Source organism: Vicugna pacos, chromosome 18 (genome assembly GCF_048564905.1).
Source record: "Vicugna pacos chromosome 18, VicPac4, whole genome shotgun sequence".
Taxonomy (NCBI): domain Eukaryota; kingdom Metazoa; phylum Chordata; class Mammalia; order Artiodactyla; family Camelidae; genus Vicugna; species Vicugna pacos.
In genome coordinates, this window is record NC_133004.1 from 15,579,363 (window position 1) to 15,596,785 (window position 17,423).

Genomic DNA, 17,423 nt, shown 5'->3' on the forward strand with positions numbered 1-17,423 from the left:
CTGCCATAACCGAATACCATAGACGGGTGGCTTCAACGACAAAAACTGATTTCTCTGTTTTGGAGGCTGAAAGGTCCCAGATCAATGTGCTGGCCAGTTCAGTTCCTGGTGGAAGACTCTGTCTTCAATGGTCTCTTCTTTGTGTGGTTGTGGAGGGGAGAACCAAGGGGAGAAAGGAGAGGGAGAAGAAGGGGAGAGGCAGGCAGAGCCGGGGTCCCGGACCCCGTGTTGTCCCAGGACAGTTACAGGATACCTTCCCCTTCCCGCCCCTCAACTACTAGCCTGAGCCTCAGTCCAGGGTTGGGCTCCTTTTCAGGGGCTGCTGCCGTGACTTGTTGTGTGTGAGGGGGTGGGTCGCCTCTCTCTGCCTCATTTTCCTCTCCTGTAAAATAAGAGTAATGTCATTCACCACAGACACAGAGGACTCAAAGAGGGAATGGAAATTAAGAGCAAAATTAAATACAAACAAAAAAACGAAAGCAATAGCTTTCCCTGTTTCTTATTTTGTTTTGTTTTCTTTGCATTCTCTCTCTCTCTCTTCCTCCCCTTGGCCTCTCTCTTCTATCCTTCTTGTCATTCCTAGATCTCTTTCAACTAAAGCGGAGGCCACGGGCCCATCCGGATTCTTGAGCTAAGATCAGGTAGGGGCCGACCCCGACGTGGTTGGCGCAGAGAAGGACCAGCTCCGACGCGAAGGCCAGATTCTCCCACTTTCCAGGAGAGTTTTCTGGCCGGGGTGCAGCACAGGCGAGAGGCCAGGCCCTCCCCAGGCCTTGCGCCCCGCGGTCCCGCCAATCCTGCGCGCGGACACAAAGGTCCCGTCGGGGCTGCTCCCGCCCGCCCCGTCCCTGCTCCAGCCCGCAGCGCCATTGGCCGAGAGCGCCTGAGCACGGGCCCGGGGGCGGGACAGCGGCGAGCCCGCCCCGCGAACCACGCCCCCTCCTCCAGCGCTGTTCTCGCAGTTCGAGCGGAGCAGCCGGCGGAGCGGAGCGGACTGCCAGGTAGGGAGCGTCTCCCCGGACCCTAGGAGGGGTGTGGTGGGGGGCCCCGCCCCAGAGGAGGCCCAGGGAACCGCCGGGATGGACCTCGGCCTCTTCTTCCGCCGCTGCCCCCACGTACCCCCACCTCTGCAGGGTCTTCCAGCTCGCCGGCAGGGGGCTCCGGGCTGGGTCTGGGTCTCTCTAGGCCCCTAAGAAATACCCGGGCTGCCGGGGCCTGTTTGGCCAGCACGGGTCACTCATCCCTCCTGGAGAAAGGTGGGTGTGGCAGCGGCTGGAGGGATTTGAGGCGGACGTCGGGTAGCACTTCCCGCCTGGCCACCTGTTTTCTGCCTGGGGAAAAAGGCTTCCCTCCTCCTCGTCCTCCTCCCCGCCCCCGCCCCCGCCCCGCCTCACCACCCTCCCCTTGCTTTCGCCTGTGTGCTGGAGCGGGATGGGGTGACTCGCGGTGCCTTGGGGCCAGGCGCGGGCGGTGGGGCGCCGCTCGGGGAGGTGGAGTCAGCCCCCAGCCTGGCCTGGGCGCGCCAGCTGTGGGCTCGGTTGTGGGACCTCGGCCAGGCCTGGCGGGGAGGAGAGGGGGCCATCCTGGCGCCGCGCGATTGGTCGCGTCTGGGGAGGAGGAGCCGCCGCGCGCTAGCCGTGTGTTGTTTGTGTCCGGATGCGGGGCCCCGAGGCCGTGCAGTGAAACTTCACCCGCGCCCATGGGCTCCCTCCCCGCCGGCCTCGCTGGCAGCCCAAGTGTGCAGGCCGGAAATGCAACGGTCTTTTTTGATTTTTCAAAAGGAAGCCCCTGGCCTCCACAGCTTTTCTGGAGTTGGAGTGGGTGTGTGTATTGGAAATACGGGGCCAGAGATCAGCCCGCTCCAGGCAGCGATCTCGGTTCCTAAAGGTGGGGATGTCTTATTGCAAGGTAGGAGGCTTCTCTGAAAGCCTCCGTTTTCCCATCTGTAGACTGGGGAGACAACTTTTCCTATCAAAACAGGGTGTGTGAGTATAAAAGGAGATGGCTAACCCAATGCAAGGAGAAACGTTAGCTACTGTTACATTTTTTACTTGCTTTTTTTGATATTTCGCAATCTCTTCGCTCCCGGTCTTGCCCCTCCAATCCGGTTGCCACCTTGAACCTAGAGGGAGCTAGTAAAAACAGATTCAGATCAACCCCCCGGCTTACAATAGTCTGCCATTGTCAGTTTAAGTCCCAAACTTTTCAACATACCTTTCTGTTACCACCCCACCCCACCTCCCCAGGACCTTTACAGCCTCCTACTGCCGCCTGGCCCTCCCTCCCCCTGGGCCTTTGCCCCTTCAGGTCCCTCTGCCAGGAATGACTTCCCCACTCCTCCTTTAGGAATCAAAGCAGCTGCCCCCTCCTCCCGGCCAGGGGCCTCCTCCGAGCGCCCCCTCCGCTCCCGCCCCTTCTTCTCCCGTTTCCAGGGCAGCCTTGATGACCGCGGGTTCTCAATGCTGGCTTGTCTGTCCCCGCACCCCTACACCTCCCCCTACTAGTGTGGGAGTCCCTGCAGAGCAGGAACAGGGCCCTGTAGCGTCGCGGAGGCGGGCACGCAGTAGATGCCCGTCACGGAGTAGATGCTCGGACTGGAATGAGCTGAGCTAGGCCTAGCGCAGGGCTCTGGGGTCCTGGGGCGGGGTTGAGGGTGGGCTCCCTTGGGAGGGGAACGGCCTTTGTCTCACCAAGTGGCAAAGTCAGGGCATTTGGTTTGTGTGCGATCAGCAGGGACTGGAATGGGAAGGATTATTCTAGGCTGCCCCATGTCTGACAGTTTCACCATTAGCGGCTCAACTATTGTTGCCTGAGTCCTTTGGTAGCTGGCATCGGCTGCACCGCATCCTCTGCACGACATCCGCTGGGCTGGGAGGCCGCACCATGACGGGCTCATTTGACAGATGAGGAAACTGAGGCAGGGAGCGGTGAGGTCGCTTGCGGGTGGTCACAGAAGGAGTAGAGAGCAGAGTTAGGCCCAAGATTTGGAGGCTAACCGAAGCCCAGGGAGAATGGGGGCGAGCACGGAATACAGGAATGCTGGAAGTGCGGGTGATGAGGGTGCGGGGTGCGTTGCTAGTTACAAACAAGGGTTTGTTCCCCTCCCCCCGCCCCACCAAAAGGAGGGCTGTCCAGGTTGGGAGTGGGCAAAGGGTCCCCGGCAGCGGTGAAGCGGGAATCACGCACTAGTGCTGGAGGGGCACCTCTGGTTCCCCGCCGCTGGTCCTCAGTTTCCTCCTCTTCCCAGCACTTTGGAGCCCTTGGGGCGGCAGAGCAGTTCCTGGCTAGCGGACACCGGGGGTTGCACCCCTCCGCGCCTTGTTTATATTTTACTCTGGTCTCCCGGCGAGGCTGGCGGAGAGCTCTTGCGTGGACCAGACTGCCCCGCACCCCACTCACCCCCCCCCCCGAGTCTCCCCCCTACCCCGCTTCCCCCCTTAACCTCCCCCTCCTCCCCTTGGCTCCGCCCTCCCCTGACTCCCCGCCCTCTCCCCTTCCCCCTCTTCCCCCTCCCATCTCCCCCCCTCTCCCAGCCTGAGTCCAGCTCTTTCAGGAACAATGGAGGGGAATGTGGCCTCAGGCTCGTTTTTGGGCCTCTCCAGCTCCCTAGGACCCCCCAGCTCTCTAGGACCCCACCGTCCAGCCTCCCCTGACCTGCCCAGACCAGCCCCTCGTCCCACGTGCCCTCAGTCCTGCCAGGGATGGAGGCACAGAGGGGAAGGACAGAGTCTCTGCCTCCGTTTATAGGCGAGGAGCCAGCTGTACTAGGGTGCCTGATTCATCTAGGACCCTCCTCCCCCACTTTCCCTTCCACCTGCTTACATTAGCTGAGAGGTGGGCAAGGCCTTCAGCCTGCACTGCTCTCTGTTGGGGGAGCAGCAACATCTATCTGCCTTGCTGGGAGCTCCTTAGAAATGAAGAATCTGGGATCCCACTCCCATCTTGAGAATCTGCATTTTATCGCCATCCCCAGAGTGTTGTGAGCACACTAAAGTATGCGGAGAGCCGAGCGGGTTCTCCCGTGCCCTGTCCTGTTCCCTTTGGTGGGCTAGTACCAGTCCCCGTCTGCCAGCAGTGGCCCAGCCTCAGGGCTGAGAGGTGTCTGAACACGATGCCCGGCCCTGGCCTCCCAGACCCAGAAAGCCATGGAAAGCCCCAGACACCCCATTTTTCAAAGCAGTCTGGCTTTGCTGAGAACCACCCTGACAGTGAGGTTCCCAACTTTAACCCAGCTCTTCGCTCCTACCCATCTTCCTGCCCTCAAGGGTCTGAAAGCTACCAAGAATGGAGCCTTGTGAAATGAACTGCAAATTCCTTCTCACTAAAGTGTAAATGACACCACCAAGGCTCCCCTCCCTGGAGTCAGCAACTGGCTACTGGCTCAGGACAGATCTGTCCTTCATATGGTTGGTGGGCTTTGAGGCCAAGAGGGCAGGAGGAGAGAGGGGTTGGCAGGGGCTCTGCAAGACTGGGTCTCCAGTCCCTAGATGTGTGGGTGAGTGGACAAGGGGCTGGGAGACCAGAGCCCGGTGCCCAGCTGAGGTCTCCGAACCTTCCAGGAAGACATGCATGTGAGGACTGTGGAAAATTCCCAGGCTATTTTGGGCTGAGGCCCCCTTCCTGCCCTTTCCCAGGGTTAAGGCCCTGTTGACACACCCCTTCCTGGAGACAGTCAGGGTGGGAGTGCTTCCCGACCCCCCACCCAGGTCCCCTACCCACCCCTGGGCTCTGGGTCCCCCTTCCTTGGCGGGACACACACTTCAGGACCTGGGGGGTGACGGGAAGGGGGAGCAGGGCCGGGGCTCACCCTCGCCCACGTTCCTGCCACTGTCTGACGTACTGTAAGCTTCACCAGTTATTCGTTAGCTGTGGGACCAGGCAAGTCACTTGAGGCTTTGTGCCTCTGTCCCCTGTTAGTGAAATGGGGCCGAGCTGAGCTGAGCTGTGTGAAGCGCTGTGCGCACTGCCTGGCCCCAGCAAGCTCTTGTCAGGGTGGTGGGTCTCCCTCTCCCTGAACGGAAGCTCCTTCAGGGCAGGAATTTTCACTGACCTGCCTGCCCTTTCCTGCACATAGCAGGCGGCCCAGTAACTGTTTGAACTCTTCAAGGTCCCCTGGGCCAGTGCTGGCGCTCAGCGTACCGGGGGCGAGGCGACCCCGCCTGGTCTGTGGTGTGCACATACGCAGGCAGTGACATGCTGGCTTCAGGTGCACACATACATGTGCACATACACTCATGTTCAAACACGTGTGCACAGAGCCAAACACAGCATGCAGTCACATGCACGTACAGCCACACACATAACACACGTGCACAGACACACACAGACACGTGTGCACACAGCTCAGCAGCTGTGACGGGTCTTGGGCGTGACATTTGGCCTGAGTTTGCTGCAGGCCAAGGCCCATTCGCAGTCTGGCCTAGAGCCTCCTGCCAACCTGAGCCTCAGGCGCCTGTTTGCAAACTCCCCTCAGCTGTAGGAAGTTGAGGGGCAAAGAGTGGGGGCTAGTCGCGGAGGGTGGGCCCTGCCTCCTCCATCCAGGGTCAGCTTCAAGGCCACCCCTGGTGTTGCTGGGAGAGCAGGTGCCCAAACTGTGCTGGGGGGGTGGGGGCCCCCACCCCCGCATCTGTGTATGTTGTGGGGGGGCAGCAGTGGGCTCCAGAGCTAGCTTCTGGGCTGCTGGCTGCCCCCTCCCCCAGCTGTTTTCCTGACAGCTGGACTTTAACCCAGGTCTCCCCACACAGAGGCCATTCACTCCTCCTCCCCCTCCGCAGGCCTTGGGGTGGGCTGGCCCCCCTCCAGGCCTGCTCCAGCTGCCCCAGCTGCTCTCCAGCTCAGATGGCCCATGAGAGGGGCCCGGGTGGCGGTGAAGGCTCCTGCATCTCCCAGGCTGGCACCTCCCTTCCCATCACCCCTCCCCAAGGCGCTGGTGTCCTCTGTACCTCAGTTTCTCCCGCTGCCAGGTGCACCGGCGTGTAGCGCCCTGCTGCTGGGCTGCGCGGCACTGACGTGAATACCAGCAGGGGCTTTGGGCTCTAGTGCTGGCTAAGACCCTGCTCTGTCCCAACCCCAGTGCTGAGTCCCAGGGACAGGGGGACATGGAGGGACCCCATGCTGTCCTCACATTACTCCCCCCTCGAGACAGGCTTCCATCGGCATCTCTGGGGGATTGGGTATGCTGAGGGAGTTACGGGGGCTGGGGTGGAGAGAGAAGGGGGCCACCGATTTGGGCCTGCTTCATTAACCCAGGGGGAGGTGGGCATGGCAAGGGGCATGGGGACAGACAGACAGACGTGGGTGTGAAGCATAGAAGGCACGTGGTAATGGTGATGCCCCCTGGTTCCTGGGCTGGCCTTGCCCTCCTGCCACTCACCCCTCCTTCCCCACTGCCCCCTACACAGTCTCCTTGCTGGCCTTCAGGCACACCTGCCCTCGGCCAACCTCAGGGCCTTTGCATAGGCTGTTCCCCCCCACTGGAAGAGCCTCCCTCTTTTTTACAAATGGTTCATTCTTTCTTACTGTAGGACCTGACTTGCAACTTCAGTAGAGTGGGACCTCCACCCTGTTACTTTTTACATCCTTCTGTGTATTAATTACCAGTCCTTTCAGCAATCTGTAACCATCTTGTTTGTGTATTTATTTAGCTGTTTCTTCTCTGGCTCCAAATTCAGCCTATGTCTTTAGTACCACGAACAGGGCCTGACACCAGGCACATAAGTGTTGAATGACTTTATGATGACAGTTCTAACAATCAGAGCTGACACTCCATGCTCACTTGTTCTGGATGGAGGGGGTGCAGAGTGCTTAGCATGTGTTATTTTATTTCGACTTCATGATGGTAGTGTGCAGTCAGAACTGTTAAAATCTCCATTTTCCAGACACAGAAACTGGGGTCCAGAGAGGCTAAGTAACTTACCTAATATCACACAGCTGGCAAGTGGTGGGATTTGAAGTCACACATGTGCCTGACTCTAGGGGAAAGAGGGAGATTTTGGATAGAGGGGGGAGGGCAGTTCCCCCGCCACACTCTGGTGTCCCTGGCTGCAGTGGTCCTTCCTGCTGTCCTGGGCGGGGCTCTCCCTTCTCTGGGCCGGCCCCCTTCCCAGAACCCCAGGCATTGGAACATTCTAGGACTCTATGACCTGTGCTGGTGGGTCATGCCAGAGCCCTGACCCCCAGGCGAGCGGCCGGGGCCTTTGTGAGGTGCAGGCTTCCCGGACTCACGGTCCACCCTGGCCGCGGCTGCAGCAGAGAGAAGGGTCAGGAGGTAGCTATGGCGCTTCCTTCAGAGAGCCAGCCGGCCCACTCCCTTTCCAGCCAGATAGAACTCAGTCCTGAAAGGGGAGTGTGGGGGAATGTGGAGGGAGAGGCTTTGTCCTTTGGGGGGAGGAGGTGGCCCTTTCCCCTCCAAGGAATCAGGCCTGGTTCTTAGGTGGTTAGGGTTGGGGAGCGGAGGGGCATCGCCGAGCGATGCAGGTTGAAACCTCGGTGCCCTGGGGCTGCGTGATGACTGTAGATGTGGCGGGAGGGGCAGCGGACTGGAGGCTCAGGGTCCTCAGACGCCCCCCACTCCCCAACCCCCGCTGTCCTGGGCCAGACCTGGCTCTGCTCCACCTGTGTCCCCATCACTAGCCCTGAGCTGATGCTGAGTGACGCCCACCCAGCTGACCCACTTTGCGGGTGGGAAAAGCGATCCCAGGGAGGGGGAAGGACTCACCCAAGGTCCCTTGGCTTCTAGGCTTTGCTCTTTCCTCCTGACCTGGAGCCAAGGGTGTGTGAGAGAGGTACCTTTGTGGTCACATTCATTGTGTTGAGTACAGTGGCCACGTGCTGCTCTTGACAGGGCTGTTAGAGTGAGGCAGCCCCCTCCCCTCCCCGGCCCTCTGACCCCTGTTAGGGGTCACTGAGGGAATTTGATTTCTTAGCAGCAATCGGAGATTTGGGCTGGGTGGACATTCACTTAAAGGCCTGCATCAGAGTGAGGGATCTGGTGGAGATGCTGCCTTTGAAACGCTCCTGCCCCTCAGGGTCCCTTGGGCTCGCCCACCAGCCCTCTCCTGGATGCAGCCCTGTGAAAGCCCCTCGGGGATGCAGGCTTGGGGTCTGAGCCTTCTCTGGTTTGTGTCCTGAAGTTTCCTGGAGGAACACTGAGTGTTGTTCCTTCTTTTCCCTCCTCCTTCCCAGCACTTAGCGGGGGTCAGGAAATGTTTGATGAGTGACTGGAGTCCCGATCGAGATGGCATGAAAGCACCCCTGCCCACCCTGCCTGCCTCCCTGCTCCCTCCCTCTCATCCTTTCACAAGGATTTACTAAGTGCCCCAAGTGTGCCAGGGTCTGTGCTGGGCATTAGGGATGTAGAGGGGGCCATGGTGTCCTTGTCACCAGGGCGACCTGGCACTCCTATGATAAAGAGAGGCCCATGGCTGCTCTAGGAGCCCCGGCCAGGTGCCTGACCCGGCTGGGGCTGGGGCAAGCCGGCCGTGTTTCCGGAGAAGGTGACTCCATGTGGAATGAGCCTCCAGCCCCTGTTCCACCACGAGAGGAATGAGCCTCAGATGGCGGACTCTCAGACGTGGGGGTGGGGTTGCATCTGGGGGCCCCTCCTTGCAAGGCCAGAGCCTCTGAGAGCCCCCTGTCTCTCTCCAGGTCAGCCATGTCATCTGAGCCTCCTCCTCCATCACAGCCCCCCACCCATCAGTCCTCGGTTGGGCTGCTGGACACCCAACAGGCCCGAGATCGCTCACCGTCCCCTCTTCGGGGCAACGTGGTCCCGAGCCCACTGCCCACTCGCCGGACAAGGACCTTCTCCGCGTGAGTCTCTGGCTGACTGGGGGAGGCTTCCTGAGATAGGTCGCCTGCCCGAGTCCAGAGAGCCTCCATGTCTCTGGCCACCTCTGTGCCTCAGTTTCCCTGTCTGTCAAACGAGTGATTGAGGGTTGGGTAATGGCTGATGGTTAGAAATTGGCCGAGTGCCTTGTAAACTCTGGATAACACTGCCCCAGGCTCATGGGAGCCCGTCACCAGCTGGGGACAGGGGATGGGGGTGGCAACGGGTGAGAAATTGCTAAGGTCGTAAATCATTAGGTTTAACCACACACAAGCCTCCTGTCCTGTGGGCCCTTGACTCCATCAGCTCTAATATGGGGATAGTAGAGGACCCACTCGGCACCTGGCACGTCCACTCAGGCCAGTGAGTGGAGTCTGCTGCTAACAATTAGCCTTCCTTGGGACGCTCAGAGAGCTTTTAGTCAGATGGGAAAACTGAGGCCTGAGAAAATCTGCCGGCATCATTCAGAGAGTCACCCTCACCAGGATCCGTGTGTTTGGTTCTTAGAGTTGTGCAGTGCACAACCTGCACAGCTGTACGTGGGGGCCCTGGCCAGGATGGGCAGGGTTGTGGGTGGGGACTAGGATGAGGTGCGTGTGCCACGGAGAGCAGGGGGGCCAACCTGGAGGGCTCATGGGGGCCCCTCACACTTTCCCCTCTGTGCCAGGACGGTGCGGGCTTCCCAGGGCCCTGTCTACAAAGGAGTCTGCAAATGCTTCTGTCGGTCCAAAGGCCACGGCTTCATTACCCCAGCTGACGGCGGCCCCGACATCTTCCTGCATATCTCCGAGTGAGTCAGTGGCCAGTGCCGGCGGGCTGGAGCCGGGGTGGGCACTGCCATGGTCCCAAGGAGGCAGGGAGAGTGTGTGACTCTAATGGGTGCCAGGCATGATGAAGGTTTGAGACTAGCCATGTGTGACTCTGCTTGTGACCTGTGTGCGACCATGTTCAGGGGTGGAGTTGTGAGCCCGTAGGTGATGGGGGCTGTGTGTCAGAGGCTGCAGGCAACTGTGTATGTGTGTGTGTGTGTCTGTGTGTCTGTGTGTGAGTCGAGAACCACTCGGGGCGGGAGGTCTGAGTGACCCTGTCCCTTCCTGGTGAGGAGGGATGCCCTGTGAGCAGAGGGGAGCTGTGTATGGGCAGGGGGCTGGTTTCCTGCACAACTGGGGTCGGGGGAGCGGGGATTGGCCTGGGGAGGCTGGGGGCTGCCTGATCTCTGCTCCAGGAAGGAAGTTTGGAGCTGGGCTCTTTCTCCCGCAATTCTCTCACTGACGCCCTTCCTTCCTGAGTGTCTGGAAACCCTGGGGTGGGGGTGCTGTTGGCCCAGGGCGGGTCCCACACATCCTTGGCCTTGACTGGAAGGCGTCCAGCAGCCTGTGCCTCACTTCAGATCTTCTAGGCAGCCGACAGATCTGTAGGGACCTGATCTAGTCTCCCACCCCTACACCAGTCTTCGATCTCAGCACCCCCATCTTTCAGTCCGTGACAGGCAAAGTCCTATCCCACACAGCAGACCTGACCAGGTACGGAAACCTGTTTTTGAAATTAGGATCCTGTTGCAAATGTCTGCTGTGATGGGCGAGTTATCCCTTCTTACCCTCGCCAAACATTCTCACACTCCAAGTCTTAAATACACCCCCACCCTGTTCGGCACAGACATGAGGACAATGCTAGAGTGATGCATTTCATGTAGGTATGAACACGTACGTGGATGCAGAGATGTATCTCCATAGTGCCTCTTTCCAGAAAGGACATGTAGTGGTTTACAAGGATACACACAGTGCACCATGAAAAATTAGTAAGGAAAACATGGGATTGAGGGGCACAAATAAGAACGATGGAGATACTGTGATGTTTGGTTCCACTGCTAGAAACGGGCCACACATTTATTCCAGAGCTTCCTGGTGGCCACATCAAAGAGAGCAGCACCGTTTGCAATATGATTCTTTGGTCAAGACGAACCAGTTCCAGGGGAGCTGGCTGGTCTGTGTTCAGGGTTGAAGGGGCTTGTCTTCCTGGGGTCTCATTAAGGGGCATGAAGATGGGTACCTCCCCATCACTGGTGAGATGGTGACCCCTGTCCCATAGAAAGTAAGAGAAAAGGACTTTCTCAAAAGCACAGTGGGATTCTGAGGAGGTGGACAGCAGAGATATGGCCTGGTTTCTGGGACTCCTGGACCAGGTAGGGGTGGTGGTAGGGGCCAGGCCATCTCCCAACTCCAGTTCTCTGGCTCAGACTGGCTCTCCATGCACCCCTATCCGTAAGGCCCACGGCACTCGGGTTTAATATGCCATGTGAGCACCCCCAGGGGGCGGAGCTCTGTCTCTGTGTCAGCATCCGAGGTCCCAGGGAAGGAGCCGACTGGGTCAGAGGCTCCTGAGCCAGGGCCAGAGAGCCGCGGGGGATCCCTCTGGTGGCAGGGCAGGGCAGGGGGCAGTTCCTCCGCGGGCCGGCGTCCTGGGCGCCGCGTCGTGGGGCTTCTCTGAGTGCTCTCTCCCCACCCCGCAGCGTGGAAGGGGAGTACGTCCCAGTGGAAGGCGACGAGGTCACCTATAAGATGTGCTCCATCCCGCCCAAGAACGAGAAGCTGCAGGCTGTGGAGGTGGTCATCACCCACCTGGCGCCGGGCTCCAAGCACGAGACCTGGTCCGGCCACGTCGTCAGCTCCTAGGAGGGGCCGGAAGCACCCCTTCTCCCTGGCTTGGGGGCGACTCTGGGGGAGGGGGAGGCAGGACCAAACTGGAGAGGACATTCTGCTGCTTGAGATGGGGCTTCAAGGGGGGAGTGTGGTCCCTTTCAAGTATCTCCTGGAGGAAGGGGTGTGGGGGGCAGGCACGGGGTGCTCTTGGCCGCCAGCACTGCCTCTGACCATCGCAACCAACATCTCACCATCTGAAAAGTATTAAAAGCATTGAAAAAGGAGAGGTGCCCCACTGGTGGCTGAGTGGAGGGTCCAACCCTGGCCCAGGGACTGAGTCCTCAGCCCTGAGAGTCTTTGGGGGCTCAGAATTCCCAATCTGGCCTGTGGGGGGGGATGTGGACCCCACATATTTTCCCAGGAGGAATTCCCACCCAAGCGCCTCGCCTTGTGTCCCTTGTCAGCCCTGGAACTCTGGACAGAGCAGGCTTTTCTGATTCTTGGCTGGTTGTGCCAGGGGTCCGGGAGGGGGTGGGTGGAGGGTGTCTTTGGTGCCTTTGCAGCGGGAGGCGTCAGAGCCGGACGTCTGGGACCCCGAGTGCTCCGAGCCGAACCCTCACTCTTTTCAAAGCCTGGTCCTTTCTGTCCGTCTTCAGATTGAGTGATCCTGGCTTAGCAGCCCCTTCACATCCCTGTCATTTGGGTAGTGGGTGAGGGTAAGGATGGCGGTGGGTGAAGGAGGTGTAGAGAGGGGAGGGTCTTTGTTTAAAAACAGACCTTTCTCCGGACCCATCCAGGAAAGAGCAGCCAGCTTGCTTCCTGACCGCCTGGTAGAGTCAAAAGTTGGAGAGAAACACCTTTGGTGCGGTTTTCTGGAAAACTCGCGTGAAGAACGGCTTAGGGCTTTTTTTTTTTTTAAATAACTGAAGCTCTCACCGGAGCCAGCTGTTTACACTTTGCCGCCCACATTGCGAACCTTTGTAGACGTTCCCAGTAAGCAGATCCTTCAGATTTTCTTTGCTGTGGTTTGGTTTGCTTTAGTTGTGATTTAAAAATAGAAGTAGCTGGGAAATAGGTTTTGAAATAGGTGGCCAACGTGTAGTCAAGGATCCCCTTGTCGACGCAGGGAGGCAAGCTCTTCAAAGAGGGCGCCCTCCCCCAGGCTCCTTGCTCTGTGCACGGTGTCTTCCAGCCTAGAAGTGGCTTCATCCAAAAGTGGGGGGGAGGCCAGAATTGTTCTGCTGAGGCCCAGTGGGGTTGGGTTTTTTTTTCCTAAGTGTAACTGACCTGTGACACTGTTAGCTCCAGGTGTGCAACACAGTGGTTCGATGTCTCTATACATTACAAAGTGACCACTGGAGTTGTTTTGAAATAGGCAGGTGAGTGTGTTGGTTATGGTGTGCAGTGAAACACTGCAGTTGAGGAAGTTGATCCTTTTTCTCCTGGCCTTTCGTGCCCCTGGAGGGGCCCTCCCACCTCTGCCTTCTGCTAGTCTGCGGTGGCCTTTCCCCTCCGGCCTTGGAAGTCCCTCCCTGGAGGCCTCTGACCATCGAGGACAGACCACACTTCCACAGCCACGGTTGAACGCTCGCATCTTCACCCCACCTGCTCCCCCAGCGTCTCCATGGCCTCGGCCTCACCTTGGCACGCGGCTAGGGCTCCCTGTGGGGCTGGGAGTCGGGTCTGCCCCTCGGAGGTGATCTTTGGGCCCACTCGCTGGGTAGAATGCTTTGTAAACAGCCCTTGCTCTGTCCTTCCCGTGTGGCCACGTCTTTCTCGTCCCCTCCCTGCTCAAGCACAGTCTCAATTTACAGACTCCTGGAGGCTCTGGGAGGACGGACGGTGTTGGTGACAGAGCCAGGAACAGAACCCGGGATTGATTCCTGACTCCACATCTTTCCTCCCCTGGCACCTCCCTCTCAATAAAGTTTGTTTTGTGTGAGGCTGTGTGTGGTGTGTTGACGCGGAAGCTGGCTGCCAGCAGGCCCAGGCGTCTCCCTGAAGGAGGCTGGCACAGTCGTTCTGCTGTGCAGTGGGGTTTTCTGGGGGAATGAGTAAGAATGTGGGACCATCCCTCCTTCCTTACTCATCACCCTCATGCAGAGGGGAGCTTAGCAGTAAGGTGTAGCTTCGTGACAAAAGAAAATGCCACTGACTCGGTCAGTTGTGGGTAAATGCCCTGTCGATGCATTTAAACTTACACTGTGCGAGCAGGAGCAGTCCCTGTGCAGGGCGGTCTGGACGCAGGGAAGTTTAGAAGTGGGAGGTAAGGCAGCCCAGGTTTCCAGGAGCGTGGTGGGGAGATGTGGGGGACTGGGTCGGGGTGGGAGAGCCTGGAATGTCTTCCTTGGCCAGTATTCCCCTCAGGAGGTAGATGATGACTGGGTGGTGCAGAGGTGAACATTTTAATTGTAATAATGTATTAATGTTCAAGGTGCATTAGGAATAGTTACACGCAGCCCATCCAACCTGTTTAGGGAGAGGCCAGAGCAGGCATTTAACTCCAAACAGATGTGTCGACGTGTGGCTCGAGGGAGGGCCTGGCAAGAAGTCAGTGGGATGCGTTCCAGTGGCTTTGGGGGTGCTGTGGGGGACAGGGCAGAGGTGGACGGGAGCCTGGAGACCTGGCTGAGGTGGCCTGACGGGCCAAGATCCAGAAGCACTGCCTGGGGAGGAAGAGGAAGCAGCTCTCAAGACAGGAAGTGATTCAGGGCCACCTCCGCCCTCCTGGCCTCATCCACACGTCTGCCCAACCCGTTCCTCTGCTCTGTTCTCTATTCTCTGTTCCCCAGTCACTCTCCGCCCAGTAGCTTGACAGACCTGGTGTCACGCACACAGGCCTCCCCGTCCCTCCCCCTCCCCAGGGATCAAGTTCAGGCTCCTCACCACAGCTTAAGAGAGCCTCCTCCAGAGCCTCCTCGCTGGCGGCCTCTCCCACGTGTAGCTGCCGCTGGTCTTTCCCCTGAGGCTTCTGAAGTGACCTTGAGTGCAGGGCCAAATTCCTGGTCAGCTCTGGAGTGCTGCAGAGGTGGTGGGGGAGACACTTCCTTTCTTAACTGCCCCAGGCTGACCTGGGGTGACCTCTCTGCTTCCTTCTTGCTCAACACTGAGCTTCTGTGTCTCCGTTTCTGGTGACAGTGTCTCCTATCCTGGAACTTAAGGCTGTAGGGAATGACCGAGCTCATCCTTGTCTGGGCTAGTGAGAGCTAGAGAGGGCATGCACACTGGTCATGGTGCTTTACTGAGGTTAACTCGGTTAAGTTACACGTGTGGTGGGGAGTAGATCCCAGCTGACAGATGAGCAAACTGAAGCTGGGATGAGCTAGCTCGTCCTGTCACACAGCAGCATGACGAGGCTCTGAATCTTGGCCGCCTCCGCTTACCTGCCCACTATAGAGCCTGCTGCTTTGTGAGCTCGTGGAAGGCACCAGCGCTGCACACATGTTCCTCGGCTGCTGTGACCTGATGTCCCCACCAGAGAGCCCGGTGGGGAGGCCCTGGGTGGGGGGTGCTGTGGGATGCCTAAAGGGAGAAGAGATGGAATACATGAGCTGGGGAGCGTGGACTGGGCTAGGACTACAGAAGCAGGGAAGGATGGTAGAAAGTCCGAAGTTGTGCAGAGGTGGAAGGCAGGTGGGGGAATTCTGACAGTGCAGGGGTGGGAGCCCAGCCTGCCGGCCTGGGGGGACCTGCCCAGGGCAGCCGTGTGCAGGGCGGTGAAACGGTGGGCCGTGTGTCTCGTCGCACAGGTTGGGACAAGACTGTGTCAGACTCAGCTGTCGTGATATGATAAGTTAAGGAAACATCTAGGGAACACTGGCGCCTTCCCCAGTGGGCAGAGAAGCGTGGAGGAAGGGTCTGTGCCAGTTGGAAAGGGCAGCTCGTGGGTCCCAAAGGGCTGAGTTTTCCTCCCAGGATCTGAGAAAATACTGGTTTACCTTTAACCTCGCCGCTCACTTAACCAACCAGAAGAGACAATAGGAACCAGAATGAGAAATAGGAAACAATAAATCACTTTAATTTGCTCCTTTTCATTTTGAAAGATTATTACAGTATCATTGGTAAAAATTCACAAAGAAAGACGCCGCCGGACGGCTGCGTCCTGGGAACCGTTGAGAAGGGTCACTCCTGCGAGAGGTGCAGGGGTGGCTGAGGGGGCCGACCTCACACCCTGGTGCTGCGTCTTGCTTTCACCCGTGTCCTGATTCTAAGACAGCCAGGGCTGGGGTGCAGTAGGTGGCAGGGAGGCGGGGTGTTCAGGGCACCCCCCCACCCCGATTCAGGTTCTGGTGCGTGAGCCCCAGCAGAGGCCACACTGTGGACCGACGCCGCCCCAGCACCAGTCTTTGGAGGGATTGTGAGTCCTGCTGTCTCCAGATGCTGAAAAGTGACGTGTGAACCGTTTTCTTGGAAAGCTCTTCTGTGATCTGGACAAGGGCCTGAGCTGTCTTCCAGTTTCAAGAGGAACTTGCAGAGGGGAGAAGGGAGGAGTGAGGGTTGCAGGCCCAACCACGGCTGCTCCCAACCCTTGGGTCAAAGTCTGGGTGACGGAGGACCTAGGGGTCACGCTTATTATTCAATGCTCTGCAGAGAAACAGTGCAGCTCCCAGGCTGGCAGTAGTTCAGGCTCTTACCTGACTGATCCCTGAGAAAAAAGGGCAGAGAGGCCCTGGGGACAGTGAGGAGGAGGTCCTTTGGGTGACAGCCCGGGCTAGTCTCCCGACCTGGGCTCAGAGCAGGGCAGGGCTGTGTGCCAGGTCCTCGACGGGGCTTGCGGGTTCCATTGCCCCATCGTGACGGCCAGAAAGCTCCTCAGTGTAGTGGATACAGCGCTAAGCCGCGTCCTGGGCCGACTGGGCGCAGGGTCCCTGGGGGTCAGTGCTCACTCGGCCAGCCATCGTCCCCACCTGGGCAGCACGGGTCACCTAGCTCAGTGCCGCCCCAGGACCAGGACGCCGTGTTTCAAAGCCCCCACCCAGCTGACACTCGTTGGGGAGCCTCATTTCCAGAACAGTTTTGAACCTTCTGCCCTGGGGTCGGATAGTTGTAAATGTCCTGTCCTTTCCCATCACCAAAGCCCCCTTTCCAGTACTGAGGCCGGAGGTCAAACATTGATACTTGTTAGATTTTCCACAAGACCCATGAGCACACTGGTTCTTTTTAGAATGATGGGGAAGTTTAAAAATAGAAAAATAGAAAAAACCCAGGTGGACTGTGATTGCACGTATCAGGGCGGTGGAGGGTGCGGTGAGGGATAGGGTTGGGGGGGCGGAGTCTGAGATAAAGTCCTTTGCGGGAGGGAGTCCTTTGAACCCTTCTTGACAAGCCTTTTCTTCTCCCTTCCCGCTGCTTCCGGAGGCGCAGGGCCACCCCCCAAACCCCGCCGCCCGAGGGCTGTAGTGGTGACTGCAAGGTGGCCGGGGGTGGGCGTGGGGGGCACCTCGCCGCCAGGATGCGCCCGCTTCCCCGGCGGAAGGGACCGTCAGCAGAAGAGCTCCTGGCAGATCCTGCGCGTGTCGTCGGGCGCCGTCACGGTGTAGCCCACCGTCCTGGGGTCTGTGAAGATCTCGTGGTCGTTCCCGCCCTGTGAGACACAGACACAAAGCGGATGCAGGCGCCACACGGTTTATCCCGGGCTGTGGAGGCTGCGACCCCGGGAGAAACGAGGACTTTGCGATTTGACTGCGCAGGGAGATGTCTTCAGTTACCTTTTTCTCAGTTTCCAGAAGAGGAAGAAACAAGTACTGTCATTCATTACCCAGAAAGGGTTTCTCACCTTTCCTTGAACTGCAATTTCACTTTGGAACATGTAATTATGCCTAATGCAAGAAATCACGATGTTCCCGGGAAGATCTGTCTAAAGGCTTATTTGTCTGTAAAGCAGGCAAGCACAGGGGGTGACAGAAGTCTCACTGCCATCGATTTGCCTGAACTGTGCCCAGACTTTTCTAATGTCA

At 58.5% G+C, this 17,423-nt stretch overlaps 2 protein-coding genes across 6 annotated transcripts in view; one reads left to right on the forward strand and one right to left on the reverse strand.

Moving 5' to 3' along the window:
- Positions 1 to 909: 909 nt before the first annotated feature.
- CARHSP1 (calcium regulated heat stable protein 1) lies at positions 910 to 11,750 on the forward strand. 2 transcript variants are annotated; one of them, XM_072942232.1, is made up of 4 exons: positions 910 to 1,001; positions 8,647 to 8,811; positions 9,495 to 9,617; positions 11,337 to 11,750. In XM_072942232.1, exons 2-4 carry the CDS (start codon positions 8,654 to 8,656, stop codon positions 11,497 to 11,499), a joined length of 444 nt encoding a protein of 147 aa, XP_072798333.1. In that variant the 5' UTR covers positions 910 to 1,001; positions 8,647 to 8,653; the 3' UTR covers positions 11,500 to 11,750. The 2 variants fall into 2 exon arrangements, with proteins under 2 accessions (XP_072798333.1, XP_072798332.1); XM_072942231.1 differs by lacking the exon at positions 910 to 1,001 and adding an exon at positions 7,158 to 7,267.
- A 2,105-nt stretch (positions 11,751 to 13,855) lies between these two features.
- The window catches only part of PMM2 (phosphomannomutase 2), a 48,935-nt gene continuing 45,367 nt past the window's right edge, over positions 13,856 to 17,423 (reverse strand). For 2 of the 4 annotated variants that reach the window (XM_072942245.1, XM_072942241.1), the window contains exons 8-9: positions 14,850 to 14,988; positions 13,856 to 14,132 (exon numbers count right to left, since the gene is read on the reverse strand). In XM_072942245.1, coding sequence (XP_072798346.1) covers positions 14,857 to 14,988 — 132 coding nt within the window. In that variant the 3' untranslated portion in view covers positions 13,856 to 14,132; positions 14,850 to 14,856. Of the gene's footprint in view, positions 14,133 to 14,849; positions 14,989 to 15,463; positions 17,051 to 17,423 lie in introns of those variants that run through there. The other 2 variants (XM_006204207.4, XM_072942244.1) reach the window with 1 other exon arrangement.

Excerpts from the sequence above, each read along its gene's own strand:
- CARHSP1 (XM_072942232.1), top strand. The coding sequence starts at position 8,654 with ATGTCATCTGAGCCTCCTCCTCCATCACAGCCCCCCACCCATCAGTCC. Across the intron at positions 8,812-9,494 it reads CGGACAAGGACCTTCTCCGC|GACGGTGCGGGCTTCCCAGG; the intron begins GTGAGTCTCTGG and ends CCTCTGTGCCAG. Across the intron at positions 9,618-11,336 it reads ATCTTCCTGCATATCTCCGA|CGTGGAAGGGGAGTACGTCC; the intron begins GTGAGTCAGTGG and ends CCCACCCCGCAG.